The sequence below is a fragment of the Anser anser genome, assembly GCF_964211835.1.
Source record: "Anser anser genome assembly, chromosome: 17".
Lineage (NCBI taxonomy): Eukaryota > Metazoa > Chordata > Aves > Anseriformes > Anatidae > Anser > Anser anser.
This window is the reverse complement of record NC_139738.1, coordinates 8,290,105-8,307,505: the sequence shown is the minus strand read 5'-3', so window position 1 is coordinate 8,307,505 and position 17,401 is coordinate 8,290,105. Positions and strand designations below refer to the sequence as shown.

Sequence of the window (17,401 nt, the reverse complement as noted above, 5' to 3'; positions counted from 1 at the left end):
CGTTTTACGCTTATTAAACTTCCAGCGGGGCCTGAGCTGGCAGTTACCCCAGGGACCTCATTTGCATGTGAAATCTGAGGTCATGAGACAGGATAGTTGGTGTGTACCTTACACCTGTCTAAGCACTTCTGAACAGCGGTGCTCGAACCAGTGAGATGCTCAGCCCAGCTGCGTGTGCTGGAGTAATTACATTTCTTTTTCCCCCCTCCCCAGTCAAAGCACTTTGCAAGGACTGCGTGGTAGAAAGGTGCCGAATCCTGCGACTGAAGAACCAATTAAACGAAGACTACAAAACCGTTACGAACCTGCTGAAGATAACAGTAAAGGGGTACGTAAGTCCTGGTGCTTTCAAACATTGTCAGAGATCTCTTAGCAGTGCTAACAACGTTTAAATAGCTTTTTCCCAAAGATTTTACCGTTTGGTCTCTGAAGGAGAACAGAGTTGTGATTTGTGTTGCCAATGCTGTTCTCTCTCTGCAGGAATGACGGGTTTTGGGTTGGAAAGGCATCCTTGCGGAGCTGGCGTCAGTTGGCTCTGGAGCAATTAAATGAGCAAGACGAAGACGCAGAACACAGTAACGGAAAAATGAATGGAAATGCACAAAACAAAGGTAGTTCTGCTGCTGTAGAGCTCCACCAGCTCTGACTGATACCTCCTAACAAAAGACACGTCAGGTGTTCTGGCGTGTGCTGTTTTGCTTCCCTTGTATGAATAGGGAGGGAAGGCACTTCAGGTGCTTTGATATAACGCAGTCTTAATTTAAGGAGCTTTTTATTTGATAAGCTTCAAAACTGCTGGGTGATCTTCATACAGAGAGAAGAAGATGAGGTAATAAGTAGTTTTACAGAGCTGTGTAAAATTACCGCCCCAGACACATGATCTTTTCATCTACTTTTATCTGAATGAGAGCACACAGGGAAGGAAGAAACAGGAAAATTATCTTGGGGAAGGAATGAAGATGTTTATTGCAAAGGCCTACAGATGAAACAGCACAGCTGGTAAAGCAGCGCTGGCAAAACACAGCTTAGGAAAAAAAATCATGAATTGGATTTTCTTCTATGCCTGTATCGTATGTTTGTGAGAATGTATGGGCTTTTTATTTGCCTTCTGTTCTCTAAACCTTTGGAAAATGGATTTTATTGAGCTTTTTGTTTCTTAACTGGGATCAAGAAGCTTATTTGAATGAAAGTGGAGATGATCAGCTAATTGCATTGATCCTGGGTTTGAAGGCTCGGAACACCAGATACCACAGCCCTCGTGATATCTGTAGGCCGGCGCTGCTGATGGAGCTGGTGGCATCCATTGAGAAAAGGGCACTTCTCTGCATCAGCAGCTGAGTTACTGTCCCACATGTGATTCCTCGGGGGTCACCTTGGTTTTAAAGCAGGTCGCACCTCCCAGAAGTACATTTGAACTGCTCACAAGCCAGCTTGCTCATTAGCTGGCTTGTTGCAAACTGTTACTAACATTATTGTGTTGATAACGCTCCCGTTCGATGGGTAGTGCCTCTGCCTATGGAGCTACAGTTCTGAACTATAATTTGTAAATGTTTATCCTGGCTGTGGGAGCACAAGCGCAGGGCAGATCGCTGAGAGCCTGGCTGCAGTTGCCGGCTCACGTGCCGGAGCAGCAGCGTGCTCTCGGTGGCGCAGCCTGCCCTTCGCTGCTCACACCAGGGGAGTGAGCTCTGCTCTCACACCCGCTGCTGGAAGTGCCCCCGTTGGAAACGTAGAAATCAGCTCTGCTAGCTGGATCATCGTTAATTATAGCTAATGATGTGCAGGTTGTTTAATTCTCTGCTGAATAGCTAATGGAGGGGCGCAGCACTGGCTCTCCCTTGTCTCATCAAGCACGTGCAGCTCCGGCTCGTGGCTGGCATCGCTTGGTCCCAGGCGCTGTGCAGTGAGGGAGAAGCTCGGGCTCGCTCCCAGGTTTTCCCACCAGCTTTTCCAAGCCACACAGGTCTGGGCTCATTCATGTGATTCCCTCCCAAAGCTACAAAGGGAGCATCTGATTTAGATTAGTATCCTCAAGGCAATGAGCTGACTAATATTTTGCCAGGAAGGTTTCTGCTCGCTCTCCTCTCACCTAGAGGTTTTGGTTAACTCTGATCTGAGATCTTTGGGAGCAGCGAACCCCTGTGGTGCTTTAGCCGGAACAAATGCATCCTTTGTAATCTCACAGAGGATGGTCTTGTGCTCCACACACTTCAAAGCACTCCTACGTGTAATCCAGCCTGGCCTCTGGGCAAGCAGGCCATGCATTGAGAATAACATGCCTCCCTTGGGTTAAGAGTTTTGCTGTGATTTGAAGGGAAACCGGGCTTCAGTCCCCCAAAGATTTTGCTTTTCCTTCAGAGAGGAACTCTGTGCAATCTTTTTTTTTTTTTTTTTGATTAGATGAATCGAATGAAGAGAAGAGAGAGGAGGAAGAAGAGTTAAATTTTAATGAAGACATTGTTTGCCCACATGGTAAGTCTCTGCGGGGGATGGAGCTGAATATGTCTGTTGTTGCCCACTGCTCAAGACATTAACCTTGCAGCCTTCGCTGCAGCTAAGACCAGCATAAGTAGTTACTGAAGAAGTGTACTTTATTCTCATTTGCCTGGTCTTTCTTGACACTTAAAAACTTTGAGCTTTTATATGTAATGGCACTACTGTGGTGCAGTCCACCAAATCGTGTAAGTAGTGAAAAGGGTGTAAATAAACACAGCCAGGCTGCAGAAGGGTGGCATCTCTTCCTCTCGCTAACAAAGCGACATGATGGAGTGGGGGTGGCACCAAAGGTTTGCAGCCACGTTAAAGCTCTGAAAGTCTTAGGATATTCTAGAAAAAATAGATGGTGTAAATCAGTCAAGGTTGGAGCTGAGAGCGTCAGTTTGTTCTCTCAGTTTATGTTAAACTCTCAGAGTACAGAATTACTGACCTAACAACTGGAGAAACTCGGGCGGATCTGTGAGTGGCTGAGACTCCTGAGCGTATTGATTTACCCACCTGCTGTGCTTTGGTGTCTGTTTACATAAGGTTTTGACCTGATGTTGGTTGTTTTGCTAAGTGATGGTTGGTTAGCTACATCCTTGGCTACGCTGTTGTTTGAATCTCACTTTTTAGCTTGTACGTCACTCTCAAACATAATTGTGTTCTACTGTAGGCTCCTGTTTGGAAGCATTGATTTCCCTGCCAGCTCTGCCTGGGACGCTTGGTCTCGTTCCTACTAAGAGAAAAACATGCCATAAATTAGCAACACATCTCCTGTCATTAAGGCTAATCAAAGATGTAGAGTAATGGCTTGATAAAGCCTCATTGTAAAGCAGTGTTTAAGCACTTTGTCATGGTGTTACCTGTTTTTCACAGAGCCTTTGCACCATATTTCCCAGTGCCGCAAGGCTGCTGCTTTTAAATAAAAACACGATGCGGTGGTGAAACATTTAATGCAGCCAGACATCATAAAAACATTACGCTGGTAAATTGCTAGTTTATCTGTTACTTCGGGCCGTACTGGAATAAATATTAAGTATGGGGGCAACTGGCAGGTCACTTCTCATCAGCTTGAGCTAACCTTCGATTGCTCATTGAAAGCAACCTTTCCACCTCTACACACTTACAATTTTCCTCTGGAGTGTATCAGCAAATCTGTAGTTTCAGTAATTCAGCCTTAATTTTGCTGTGGAGGAAGGCACTGCCTTGTTGGTACTCTCTGGAAAAGGCAGCACTTTATCTGTGAGGTCTGGCTCGCCTCCAGACATACCATCCGGGTGTTCCCTTAAGAAGTCCCTTTACGTCTTTGCCGTGATTTTTCACTCTCTGGTAGTTTCCCAACCCTGGCAAAGAATTTTTTTTTTTTTACAGAAGTTAAGACTTCATTAGTGTCTGTGCCCAAAACGTATCCCTGGAGAGAGACTGTGGGAGGGGGAAGCAGGGTCATCAGCGGTTAGGGTGGTCATCTTCCAGATGGCAAAGCACTTCTTCCCCACGCATTCAGATCTGATTTTTCCACCTCTTTCACCCCGCAGCATATTAGTCTGTTTTCATTAATCACACGGTGTCAGGGCCCTTATTTGTACAGGCTCATTTTCCCGTCCTTGCTGGCTCTGGAAGGCAGCCTGGTCCTGCCTCCTCATATGGTAAAGCTGGGCCACTTGGTCGTGTTTGATGAAGAACAAGGGGCCAAGCGCCGCTTCGAAGAAGTCCGGCCTGACCTTTGTTTATTAGAGGAAAGGCAGGAGGGGAGCGTTGCTATTTTTTCCTTCGGGGACTGGCAGAGGTCCAGGCTTAGCTAGAAGGAGGAAAGCTGCCTGTCCGTGGGGCTCAGGAGCTGCTGTAATGTTAAAGAGCTGCCAGAGGGAGGGGAGGAAGGAGCCTTTTATCCGTGTCTTCTGCCTGCTGAGCTCTCAGGCTATAGACATGCAGAGCAGATAGTAGGACATCCCCTCCTTTGTTGGACCCTTCTTGGCACCGGCACCACAACTTTGCGGTTGCTGTTTTGCCTCCCCCTTGCTGGTAAGATCCCCGTTGAGGCACGAATATTCCCGTACTGCATCCGAGCCTGGTTTGCTCTCATTTCTCGTGCGTGCGGCGTAGCCGAGCCTTGACTTCCCAGCAGCTGTCACGGAGGAGATGTGGCTGTGTTTTCCCCTTGGCAGGCATCTGCCGAGCGGGTGGCCGGCCGTCGGATCCCCGAGCCGTTGTGCTCTCGGGTTTTCCCAAGCCTGGCTCGGCCGCTGGAGCACGCCTGGTCACGCGTACATGTGGTGCTCAGGCGCGTTAGTGTAACCTCTCCAGTACTGCTGTCGCTAAAACGACAAGCACAGATCCCTTACCCTAAACTATCCTTTCTTGTTCCTTGAGCATCAGTCGCCTGGATAAATAAGGCGAGGAGTCTGGGTGCTGGCTGGTGAATCTTGCTTGCTGTCCTCACACCCCAGTTACTCCCCCCCAAGCTGCGGACAGCGAAGTTCTTCCCAGCTCTGCGGGTGCCCTTCAGCTGTTTGCCTGTTTCTCTTGTGGGGGGTGTTACTGCAAGGCGTCTCTGCAGCTGATTGCGAACCTGGGCTGTTTGAACATCCTGGGGGGTTCCTCACACTTAACAGGTGTAGCTGAAATGAGGTGTTCGAGTGCAACCACGCTTTGGGAAGGGCGGCGCTCAGGTGCAGGGGGAACATGTCCTTTTAGGATTCCGAGGTGCTTGAATAGAGCATGTGAGGCAGTCCGAGGTTATATACAGCGGTAATTTTGTTTTTCATGGACACAGAAAGCACTTGGCTCCTGTTTCGTGGGGCACAGGGTTGGTCTGCAGTTTGAAAAGTGGAGTCACCGTGAAATCATAGCTCCAGATAGCCAAGATCAGAAAACATTAGCCTGGTGCCCTCTCTGGCTTGTCCTTGCTTCTCCAGGCATCTGTCACTGCCTCAGCCTGCTTTGTGTTTGATCGGCTGCTTGGTTCACAGGCTCTGAGACCTAAAGGACATTTATGTGAATTAAAGTCATATTATATTTTTGCCTGCCTGAACAAGGAAACGATAAAGAAGTTGAAGGTGACTTTGTGTATTAGTTGTGGTCTTTCTGCTGACATGGTGTTGCCTGATAAGTGCATGAATATCTTCCCCCACATTTATACCCTGTAATCTCTTAAATCTAGTTAGGGCTGCAAAACATTGCTGAGCACGTCAAGAGCAAAGCCCTTCTCTTGGCTCTCTCTGTGCAGGTGACCTGTGCATATCTGAAAACGAAAGGAGGGTGGTTTCGAAGGAAGCCTGGAAGAAACTCAAGCAATATTTTCCAAAGGCCCCTGAATTCCCAAATAACAAAGAGTGCTGTTCCCAGTGCAAGGTATTTGACCCCAAATAATGTTACCCTTTTGTTGACTGTAAATACGTGGTCGTGTTTCTGGTTTTCACTACCTAATGCAGCGGAGAAAAGCAATGTCGCCTTTTAATAGCCGCGAGGAACTGAAGCACAAACTGTTTCATGCAGATTTTGGAGCGTGAAGGAGAAGAAAATGAAGCTCTGCATAAGATGATGGCCAGCGAGCAGAAGACCTCCCTCCAGAACCTGTTTCACGATAAATGCAGGCCTTGCCTGGGCAGCTGGCCTCAGGTAGGGGAAGGGGAATGCTAGTGGGGGCTGGGGGGAAGGCTGTCAGGTGGAAGCTGGCATTCCCTGCTGCTTTGCCCAAAATTTGTTTTTTGGGAGCAGTATCCCTGGGTGCGGCATCCCCAGCTGAGCCATCCTGCCTGCCCTGTCTGCCTGTCTGGGAGCGTGCAGGCTGGGCATGCCCTGTGCATCCTGTGCCATCTCTTTGTAGACGAGTGGTGGCAGATGGGTAGCAACTCTGTAAGTTTTTATCCCTCTCCTATGAAATTTTGACTGTGAGAGACACTGGCTGATGATCGTTCTCTCGGTCTGAGTGAGACCGTGCTTGTGCCGGGGTTGCCTGTGCCAGTGGAGCTCGCAAGTACGCTGCGCCGAGGTGTGATTTCCCCCGATTAGCTGCGCTGGCACACAGCCCTGCTGTAGATACATGAGAATTGCTCGTGTGCCAATATAGCTGTCGCTGGCCTGGAGTCAGCTAGATAAGCAGGGACAATATTTCTGCAGTGGTTATATCCGTGCCTAGAAGTACCTACGTGGTGCAGCCGTGCCAGTGGAGAGAGAGGGCTATCCACCGCCCTTAGTCTGCCTTCCCACTGGGCTTTTGCTGATGGTAGGACAAAATTCACGTGTGCCCCAGCTCCTCCACTGCCCGTTTCTGTCTCGAGCCTGGCAGAGGGTGCGGGGGGCTGCCCTAAATGCTGAAGCCATGCAAATAGGAGCGGCAGTCACACAGGACCTGTTGTACCGGCCTCTCTCCGGTTCGGGCGTGCGGCTCTCCAGGACCTTCTTAAGAGCCGTCGGGGCTTTGAGGCACTTTGAGAGAAATGGCACAAGCTGCTGGCCGGGCTCCACGCCTTGGCTCCTGGGTGTCTCGCAGTGCTGATTAATGATTGACTCTTAGATCCTGCCAAGCTGCTTTGGCAGGTGTCCGCCTCGGTTGCTCCAATGTGTGAGGGCAGCCTGCTGCTCCCGGTCCCTTCTCGGGGCCACCAGCAGCTCTGGCCAGGAATAAATACTGAGATCAGCGTGGATCTGTGCTCCCGAACCCAGGAGGGACTAAATGGACAATGCTCTGCTGAGCCTCCGAAGGAGAGCTGTCAGGTCCTACCAGCAGTATTCAGGGCTCACAATCTTTGTGAGGTTTCCTGACCCATAACAGTTGAGGTCCAGGAAAAAAAAAGAAAAAATAGAGCCAAATCGGAGCAGTTTAATCTAGGAAATATGAAGGGACATTAAAATTATATCTACACATGCACACCTCAGGAGTTTTCCTGCGAAAAGATGGAGCGAGCCCTTAAATCTGCATTAGGGAAGGCAGACAGGTGAGCACAGAAATCATTTTGTCACCCAGCTCTTAGGATCTCCTTGGTTTCTTGTCTGGGAGCTGCCAGCAGCAGACTATATAATCGCAAATCACTAGGGGCAGGAAAAAAAAAAAAATGGTTTGTCCCAAAAATGCTGCATTGTGAGGGTGCACATCCCTGATTCTGAATCTGCGCGTGCTATTGCTGAAAGCAACCACTCGTGGATTTTGCTCGGTGAGGAGAGGGAGGGCAGGATGGGATGGTCTCTCACCCCGTCCCCACGGGGGTACGTAGATGTGTCTGCTCTAGACGCTGAGTACACGAAGGAGTACCCGGCGACAGAAACACTGCCAGAGAGCTTTAGCTGCTCTAGGGAAAATGACCGCTTCCTGCTATGAATTAAAGGTAATTGGATCTAAAGCTAAACTAACTTTGTAATAAACACGAGATTAGTAATGTAAGTACTTAGTGCTTGATCTCAAATTATTTTACTTGGTTTTCCCAGTGCGCTCGGATGGAGTTGTCATGGTAAAAACGCTGAGATCTCGAAAAGAATGAGCGCTGCAGAAAAAGCTGAACAGTCATTGCCTCTCTATTGTTGGATTAATTAACAGAAGATTTGTTTTGTTATTTTTTTTCTCTTGTCTTCCAGGAGACAGATGAGCTGTATATTGTTTCACAGTTCTTTGTAGAAGAATGGAGGAAATTTGTCAGGTAACCAGCTTGAGGTTTTTGGTGCTTTTAATTTCTGCTTTTTTGGGGGTGTGCTGCAGATAGCAATTTCCCTTTTGAATCAGTGTTTGCCTGGTGTGTGTAGTTACCTGTGTTTTGCCTTTGCGGAAACAAGGAAGCTGATTTTGCAGGACTTGGACCCTGTGTTCATAGCAGTTGTAATACATTGTAAGAAACTGAATTTCCTTGTTTACCGTGTCTTAACCAGATGGTCAGATTAGATAGTAACCTGATTAGTTTTTTCATCTGTCTGAAGCTGTATCCTAGGCAAAGGTCACCACTCAATCCCGTTTCCATGGGCTGCTGGTGGTATGAGATGGAAATCTCCGCTAGGTATGAGAGTAATTTTGCAGTGCACAGGAACGCAGATCTGATTTCCTTGATGGTGGTAGTTTAATATTCCCCACTGGAATGCCTTCTGTAAATACTCACCTGTGATTTCCTCTTCTCAGCTGCCTGCAGACTTGTGATTTTTTTTCTTCCACATGAAATAACCTGACCACGCTTACAAACCACTTACTGTTCCTTTTCTTTGCCTGAGCAGGAGGCCGACGCGATGCAGCCCTGTGTCCTCGGTAGGAAACAGCGCTCTTCTCTGCCCCCATGGGGGCCTCATGTTCACCTATGCTTCCATGACCAAAGAAGACTCTAAACTGTGAGTTTCTTCTGCTCACTCATCTGCCTTTGCCGGGTGCTGTTGTCTCTCCTGGGCCTCAGGGAGCATTCCCAGAGGCTTGCTGAGCTGCAGCAACATGAGGAGCAAATGCCGTCCCTTGAACAAAATTAACACAGATGCTTTCTCAGGCCTACCTTAGTATAAATCTTCATATAGGTCAAGACCCAAATTGTCACAGGATGCTGTCTCAGGAAAAAAGAGCTTACTTAAGCTTGGCTAGTTCCTAACAATAAACTACCCTGAATCTGACTGGGGCATTAGAAACATGTAGCTTCCTTTAAGATTTGCTTTCCGTGAGACTTACCCCTGGAGCACTGGACGCTGGGCTGGAGTTTATGCTCCATAGCCTTGCTTCTGCAGTGATGCAGAACTAAAAATGTAGCAGATCTTCCACTTCTCTCCTCCTCCTTCCTCCCTCTGGCTGTGCGTGCTGGGCATGACTGGAGCATAACAGTGTCACTAATAACACACTCCTCTTCCCTGTTATCTTGGGCATACAGGCCCTCTCATGTAGCTGGGGTTATGGATTGGTTTTGCTGCCCTTCTTTCACCCGCAGACTAAAATGAGAAGGGGAGGCTGTTCAGAAGCTCAGCACTGTTTTCACTGCGTGCTCGGGGCTTGGCTTTTCCATGTCATAAAGCACGTTCTTGTTTCTTTGCACAGTATAGCTCTAATATGGCCCAGCGAGTGGGAGAGGATTCAAAAACTGTTTGTCGTGGATCATGTCATCAAAATCACCCGAACACAAGCTGCTGGGGCAGACCCCGAGAGCGCACTTTACACCTCTGAGCCCAGTGAGTGAATCTTTTACTGCTGTCTGTGCTCTGTTGTGTTGCTAATTGGTGCTGACTTCCTGGGAAAAGGCTCTTTTTGGATAAAGGGTCAGATCTAAGGGGATCCGCAGCAGCCGCAGTAAACACTGAGCTTGGCAGATGCCCCTCGTTATGTGAGCTGCTCTGGGTTAGCGGTGAGAGGCGTTGGGCAGGTGCATATACTCAGTGTCTCCAAGGAGCTGAAGCAATTAAATGCGTTTTCCTTTGTGCCTCCCCAGAACTCTGTCCAGAATGCAGAGAAGGGCTGTTATGCCAACAGCAGCGGGACTTGCGTGAGTACACCCAAGCAACTGTCTACATCCATAAAGTGGTGGATAATAAAAAGGTACGGATCTCTCCCTTGGTCCTCACTCCTCCTGGCACCATTTCATTTAACAGAAACTGCACCAACTGAGAACCCAAACAGCTAAATAAACAGCCATCTGAACACAGTGGCGAGGCAGCTATCGCAGCCTGCTTCATCCCTACAAGGTGGGGCCTGCTGGTGGGAATGGCGGTGCAGTGCAGGGCCGCTTTCAGTGGGCAGAAAGCAGCTGGCTCTGGTTCGTGGGAGCTATTGCTTTGGCAAAAATGGCAAATGGGAACACTGGATGTAATTGCTCTGAACACTTGGTTTCCTCAAGGCTTCATTTTGCCAGTCCAAATCCTTTTGGTGGTCTTTGTGTTGTCAGGTATTTCTATGTATGCCAGGTCTGATTATTTTAGGCAATGTTGTAACCACCTCTGTCCTCATAATCGTGCTATCAGGCTCTACCTGTTCTCCTCCCCCTCCAGTATTTGTCATTTCCTTTCTTGGTTGCTAAAGTGACGTTTGTTCCTAGATAGAAATAAGCTCTTCAGTCTGCAAGCTGATAAAATAGCAGTGAACACAGATGTGGTTTTAAAGATCCCTTACAAAGTTGTGAATTGTCTGCTTTGCTGCTGTCTTAATGGGATCAGTGTGAGGTCCAGAACTGGACTGGAAGTGGCTGTAGAGGTATCTGAAAGCTGGTTACAGTAAGTTCCCCTTCTTAGGGCTTGCTTTATGCTTTGAGAGGGAAATCAAAGCTTGTGGGTATGCTCAAGTAAAGATGCTAAGATCCAGCTGATGACAGGAGGCGGCTGAACCCAAGACAGTCACAGCAGCGTAGATCTGATAAAAACATCCCCTGACAGCTTCCAGGATGGGGTGAAGCGCAACGCAGCTATGTCACAGTAGTTCCAATCTGAACTGGTGCTTAAAGGGTTTCAGAGCACTTAGATGCATGAGTAGCTGGTTGCCAGCAGCTTCCTGAAGTGCCTTCAACTCCTCCATCCTCTAGTGATTGCACTCAGGCACACAACAGGTCTGCAAAGCTCAGCATGGTCAGATCAACTTAATTCAGGAGCATCAAGGCAAAGGCTTCCTGGCCTTCCTTGTAGAATCAAAGCTGGAGGGAGGCAAAAATCTTCCCTCCACATTTGCAGTGTGAGATCAGTGAGATTTTTTTTTTCCACCCCCAGCCTTATTCTAAATGGAAGAGATGGAGCCTAGAGAACTGCAGGGTGCTGGAGGTTTCTGCCTCAGCTGTAAGACGCAGAGCACAGAGCATGGTGCTGAGCCCCTGCTGCAGGTTTGCAGCCTGCCTGGAGGCCGAATCCCAAGGCTGTATCTTTGCACTAGCGCAGAGGAGGAGTTTTCCTCTTGGTGCTGGACAGGACCACGCTCACACGTAGGGCTGCTGAAAACAGGCAGCTATTCTTTGCCGAGCAGCTGGAGACGGTGAGAGGGGGCGAGAGCTGGCACACGAGATCCCTCATTAGCAGGGCAGCCCCAGCGAGAGGCGAAGCGGTGACGGTGTCCGCAAGCAGCGCGTCAGCTGCGCGGGCACCGGGCTCTCACCAGCAAGTACTGCGAATGGCGGCGCTCAGAGCCGCTGCTTCCTTCCTGCCAGCTTCGCCTCACAAAGTCAGGGAGTGTTTTTCCACCCCCTCGCCGCTGCTCGTCCCTCCTCTGCAGCCCCTGGGTTCCTCCTTGGGCTGACGCTGCAGGAGGGAAGTCACGGCCCTATAAAATCGGTGCAGGGAGGTTGCGGACGGCGCCTTCTCCGAAGGGCGGCACTGCTGGAATCCGGAGGGCTCTGGGGACGCTGCGGTTGGCGCTGGATGCTTGGGAGCTGTGATTGCATCTTTAATTGCAAATACATTGATGGAGAAGTGAGCTCTTAGGCATCCGGGATGGAGAGTGCGCCAGCCTCCTGGGCTCCCTTGCAAACCCCAGCCCCAGCCAAAGTGTAGACGTGTGTACATGCCCAGCGGATCCACGCTTCCTGTGGAGTGACTTATAAATAAAAAGGATGTTCAGTTCTGTATATGTTTGTGTAAATTATTTAGGTTTCATTTACTTACGAACTCCAGACCCATAAATAACGGCGGTGAGTGCCTCTTGTCGGTCTGCTGCAGGGATGGATAAGTATATAATTTACAGATAATATTCCTTTCTCTGTGTTAGGACTTTCGTAATACACTTAGTCGAACAGAGAAGCAGCCAGCTAATGGGAAAGAAATCAGTCCAGGCCCCTGGAGACTTTCCCTTTGCCTGGAGAGGAGGGTAGGTCTTGAGCCGCAGGAAGCAGGATGTCCCCGCAGTGGGGTTTTGATTTTTAGCCAGCACCTGCAATTCAGCAGAGAAGCTTGACAAGCTGCGTGTGTTCTGCTGAGCTGAGTCCCCCATGGTTTGATGCAGCTTGGGGTGGGGGGGAAGTCTGCAGAGCATGTGGAGCAGATCCCTGGGTTTTTCCTGCTCTGCCTTGGCTCATTTGATCAAGGTGGCATCCTAGAAGTCTCTGAAAGCTGTTTGCCATGATGTGACAGTCTGGGTTAGTTACGCAGAATGATTTTTATGACTTCAGGTAATGAAGGACGCTGCTCCAGAGCTGAACGTGAGCAGCTCAGAAGCTGAAGAGGAAAGGGAGGAAAACAAGCCAGAGGGGGAGCAAGACCCAGATTTTAACCAGGTAGAGATCAAAAATACTACAAGGTTCCTCAGTTTTGCACCAACCTCTTGAGTCAGCGTGATGGAACAGTTCTTTTCCTCTGTTTACATCTAGCAGGCGAAAGAGAAAGCAACTGTGTCTTAAATTGTGTTACTGTCATGGTCATACCCCACGTTTTGTCTCACTTTACGTTACCAAGGCCAGTTTTGCGCCCATGCTCTTTGGTTTTAAACCTAGCTGTAGGAGCAGTGCTGGCTTTTCTCTAGCTTCCTTGCCAGTGTGCTTCACGGCCGCAGCATGAAAGCATTCTCCAGCGCTCATTCCCAATCAGTGCTTTGTAAGTTAGATATCTGTGTTAGAGATCTGCCCGCTCCCGAATGTCGGTCACTTGGTGTTCAGGCTACCTTAAATACTCTTACTCCTAATACCAAATCCCTAACAAGGGCTGGCACTGGGAAGCTGTGTCTCCTGGGAAAGGCAGCAGCACTCGTCTTCCCCTGATGTCAATGCACTAGTGTACGTCTTCCTGACACGTCAAGCTCTTCCTTGCTCTCTTTTTGGAGAGGAGGGGTCACTGCTGCATCAAATACTGACGGTGACTCGTGCGCTTGGCTGACAGTAAGCACTGTGCTGGTGTTAGGAGCAGGGACGAAGTTTCAAGGCAAGTCCTTCAGTCTTCTCGACCTCTTGCTGACACTTGCATGCGTCATTCACTTTCCAAGGGGCGTTCCAGTGCTTCGTGCTTTCCCTCGCATGACTGACCTGCCTGAAATGCAGTCTGGGGGAAGGGGAGGTTGTATTTTCCACAAAGGCCAGAGCCGGGCTGCTGATTTCTGACTTGTTTCCAGACCAATGGTGGTGCGAAGCGCCAGAAGATCTCGCACCAGAACTACATCACTTACCAAAAGCAAGGCATCAGGCGGAGCACCCGACACCGAAAAGTCCGAGGGGAAAAAGCACTGCTTGTTTCTGCTAATCAGACGCTGAAAGAGCTGAAAATACAGGTAAGGCGGTTTTGGTCCGAGGAGTGTTTGTTCATGAATAAGAAAACATGAAATGAATAGTCAAGAGAGTACAGCTGGGAGGAGATGGAGAGGGAAAAGAGTATAAAATCCCAAGTGGCATCAAAAGGCATGTGTTTGTCTTCTAAACGCGGTATTTTTGCGTAGTTCAGCGGGATGTTTTTCCTCTGCACAAAATCAGCATGTCTCATTGTGTTGGCACAGATCATGCATGCATTTTCAGTTGCTCCCTTCGACCAGAATTTGTCGATCGACGGGAAGATACTAAGTGATGACACCGCAACGCTTGGCAGCCTGGGAGTCATCCCCGAGTCTGTCATTTTATTAAAGGTAATGTGAGAGTGAGGTGGCTGCTAAAGGAAGTCAAGTAAAGCAGAGAATTGAACAAAATGTTGTACAGTCAGAGAGAAACACATTACGGTGCGCATGAAAACTGCCACGCCCTGGACGTGCCCACCTGTGGCTGGCCATCAGCTTAATTTAACGAGCTCTTCCTGGAGCTCCTGCCCTTCTTGTGGAAGGAAAAGTCTCTTTTTCTTTAAAGAACATTTCTTAGCTGGCCTGTGCCGCAAAACCGTGCGCACCAGCCCAAAGGACAGCGAAATTACAGCACGAGTTCTCCCCTCTTATTCCCAGCCCATGCCAGAAGGTGTTCTGGCAACAGTTCCCCGTTCCTCTCCAGAGCAGGACTGACCTGTACAGCTGATAACACTGCTAACGTCCAGCGAGGTGCTCGTTAACCCCCCGTCTCTTCTGTTTTCCAGGCTGATGAACCAATTGCAGATTACGCAGCGATGGACGACGTTATGCAAGGTGAGGGGGACCCCCGGGCGCTGCTGGGGAAGGCGAGGGATTTGGGGAAGCTGAACGCTGCTGCGCTTCTGGCAGGAATGGTGGTGGCCACGTAGGGCTGTGTCGGCTTTGGGTTGAAACAGTAGAAACGTGAGAGGAAAATAGAGATGTTGAAGCTTTCCTGTAACTGTCAACTGAAGATACAGCTGAGCGCTGCAGTATGCTGCTGATCAGACAAAAGATCCTTTTAGAAATGACTGTCAGGAGACTTCTAACGTGATGCCTCTTTCTTTCCATCCCCAGTTTGTATGCCTGAAGAAGGATTTAAAGGTGAGAGTCTTTTTTTTCCTTTTTTTTTTCTCCCCCTTTTCATTTTAAGCCCACGCAAAGTTCAGCTCCACCTCGCAAGCTTCGTAATCTTTCGGTGGTTGTCTTCTTGCTCCTCAGGGACTGGTTTACTTGGACACTGATGGTTTTATAAGCGCTGGCAGCAAAGGAGCGACCAGAAGGGAAGAGGATTTTGACATGGTAGGGCATTAAAAGACAAGGTGGATACAGGACAGAACTCTTGACTCTTCCAGAAGGCAGAAACACATTCTGAAATGACTGCCCCCAAAATGCCTTATGTCAAAGCAGATTGCACTGAAGGACATCCCGACTTCAAAAGAACGTTCCCAATTTTATATTTAATAAAGCAACAGTAAGGTTGGAAAGATTAGCAGCAGTAACAGCGTTATCATGTTTACAGGCAGACGTTTCTAGCAAGGGAGACGGTGGCATTCTCGTATGTTCCCTGATGCAGATCCCATCCACCCTCGTCTGTCCAAAAAGGAGTTGTAATTCAGTAGATCAAAAACATCTCGATCTGTTCTCCAGTAACTCTTTAGGCATAACCTGCTTACAGATAATCCTGTCTTTGATCCACTATTACTCTTTCAGTACAGCATGGAAGTAAAGAAATTGTTAATTGTGAGGAATGTCTAGCTCTTTCAAAACTTCATATATTTACCCAAAGTGTAAGCTGTGGTCTGCCTACGAAAGCCTTCCATCAGCGACTCGGAGCCTGGGGGTGCAGAGGGGACGGGGAGCTGCCCCCCCGCTGTCCCCGCGGGGCTTCCCTTGCTCAGCCACTCGCCTTCTGCAGTTTCACTTCCAAACATGATGGTCTTTAATAATCACATGGTCTTTCTCTGTGAACTGTGTTTTTAGAAACGTGGGATATTTTAACGACTTTTGATAACATCTTTCTCCAGTACGTTACTGCCAAGAGCGCTCTGCCGATCACTGGGGGAGCTTCGAATCTAGAGCACCTGAGCCGGAGCTGGCGAAGGGGCTGCGCGTGGGTGGTGTGTTTCCCATGTGGAGAGGTTTTCCCTCTGTTCTCCTCGTTTTCAGGAATGCACTAATGATTTTTTTTTTTTTTTTACATCTCCTGTAGCTCCCAGAAAGGATCTCTCCCTCTCCTGATTGCGTATTCATAGCAGGAAATAGTGTACCACTTCCAGACTTAAAAAAAAAAAAAAAAAAAAAAAAAAAAAAAAGGGCACTGTCAAGGTATCTCCATAATAAAGTTAGACATTTCCTGTTCTCAGAGTTTTAACTTGTTTCCGCAACCCCAGGTCGTGCACTGGCGCTTTATGTGGATGCAGAGGGCCGGGTTGCGGTGGTGGCAGCTTTAGTTTTTAAAGGACTGGAGGAGCTTTGCAGGCGGATGGTGGGGTTTGGGCTTTGGGGAGCGGTGCGAGAGTGTGTCCCTTCCCAGCAACCGTGGTAGCCCGTTCTTTTATAAATGTACCTTTTATCTGAAGAATTACAGCTGCCCTGTGCCAAGCGCTAGGTCTCCATGCTGCATCCTCCTCCCTGTCCCTTCGTCCCCAGCAGCAGAGGGGCTGGACGGTGAGTTGGCAAAGCAGCTGGCTCTGGGACTGCAGAGCTGCCCCGGAGTGATTTTTTTGGTGTAAGTTGGGGCTGGACCCGCATGGGATTGCGGCGCAGCGAAGCGGTGTGATCTTTCCCAAGGTAAAGACGTCAGCAAGAATTCAGCGCGCCCTCAGTCACGCTTGTCAATGCCCAAAACGGCTCCACTCTGGAAACGGGCAGGAGGTTTTAATTCTTCCCAGACTGAAGCACTCGCTTGTGTACATACTCCTTGGAAATTCCATATTTTTTTCAACCTGCTGTTAATTTTTTTTTTTTTTTTTTATGTTATGAGAGTCTCTTCCTTGAGCTTATAATGTTGCAAAATTAAGTCTCTAAACTCGACTGGAAGCAGCGAGCTGGGCGGTAGCGGTGCTCCCAGTGGCGATGTACAGCTGTACCTCAGCATCGCGGTTTCTTAGGGCCAGGTGGGGGACGCAGGTACAAGATGTGATCGAAGGCGCATTTACTGTTTTGTCTGTATTTGCAAACATATTGGACTAAAGTTGTCATTTGAGCTGTGGAAGCCTTATTAAAGCGCATACACGTGTCTCTCCGTTCATGTTTTAATGCCGCAGCCAGGGCTGGGGGCTGTCTCCTGGCCCTGCACCCCCCAGACAGGGGTGCAGATGCTCTGAGCTCGAGATACACACGAAGAAGCACGAGCAGGACTGCGCTGGCGTGGGAATGGTGCAAGCGTTGGCAAAGGGGCGCCTTTTCCCCGAGCGAAGCCTCGATGGCTCCCAGCGCCTTGGCCGTGCCCTGTGGCGCTTGGCAGCGGTCCCTCGGCGGAAGCGGCGACGGCTGGCGCTGCCTCGTGCTGCAGCACAGAGGTGTTTCTGTCGGGGAGCCGGCACCCGTGCAGCTGCGGGGCCGAGCGCTTCGGTGTCCCCATCCCCGTGCCGGCGGGTCACGTCCGCCTCGTCCCCACGCTGGCGCAGGGCCCCAGGAGCGCTCCCCGGGGCCGCGGCTCGGTGCCAGCCTGTGGCTCCTGGCACCCAGCGGCGGGGAGCCCGTGCCAGCCGTTCCTCGAGCATCCCGAGTCACCGTGCCCGTCCCACGGCCCCGATGGGGAGG

At 49.4% G+C, this 17,401-nt stretch overlaps 1 protein-coding gene across 5 annotated transcripts in view; it reads left to right on the top strand.

The window, feature by feature from the left end:
- USP48 (ubiquitin specific peptidase 48) overlaps nucleotides 1-16,875 on the top strand; it is a 32,570-nt gene extending 15,695 nt beyond the window's left edge. For 2 of the 5 annotated variants that reach the window (XM_083802543.1, XM_083802544.1), the window contains exons 13-27: nucleotides 214-328; nucleotides 481-611; nucleotides 2,401-2,472; nucleotides 5,705-5,829; nucleotides 5,974-6,096; nucleotides 8,050-8,111; nucleotides 8,674-8,784; nucleotides 9,470-9,600; nucleotides 9,858-9,964; nucleotides 12,510-12,614; nucleotides 13,442-13,597; nucleotides 13,820-13,945; nucleotides 14,380-14,428; nucleotides 14,711-14,737; nucleotides 14,855-16,875. In XM_083802543.1, coding sequence (XP_083658669.1) covers nucleotides 214-328; nucleotides 481-611; nucleotides 2,401-2,472; nucleotides 5,705-5,829; nucleotides 5,974-6,096; nucleotides 8,050-8,111; nucleotides 8,674-8,784; nucleotides 9,470-9,600; nucleotides 9,858-9,964; nucleotides 12,510-12,614; nucleotides 13,442-13,597; nucleotides 13,820-13,945; nucleotides 14,380-14,428; nucleotides 14,711-14,737; nucleotides 14,855-14,877 — 1,463 coding nt within the window. In that variant the 3' untranslated portion in view covers nucleotides 14,878-16,875. The remainder of the gene's footprint in view (nucleotides 1-213; nucleotides 329-480; nucleotides 612-2,400; nucleotides 2,473-5,704; nucleotides 5,830-5,973; nucleotides 6,097-8,049; nucleotides 8,112-8,673; nucleotides 8,785-9,469; nucleotides 9,601-9,857; nucleotides 9,965-12,509; nucleotides 12,615-13,441; nucleotides 13,598-13,819; nucleotides 13,946-14,379; nucleotides 14,429-14,710; nucleotides 14,738-14,854) is intronic. The other 3 variants (XR_014573262.1, XR_014573261.1, XM_083802545.1) reach the window with 3 other exon arrangements.
- Nucleotides 16,876-17,401: the final 526 nt, after the last annotated feature.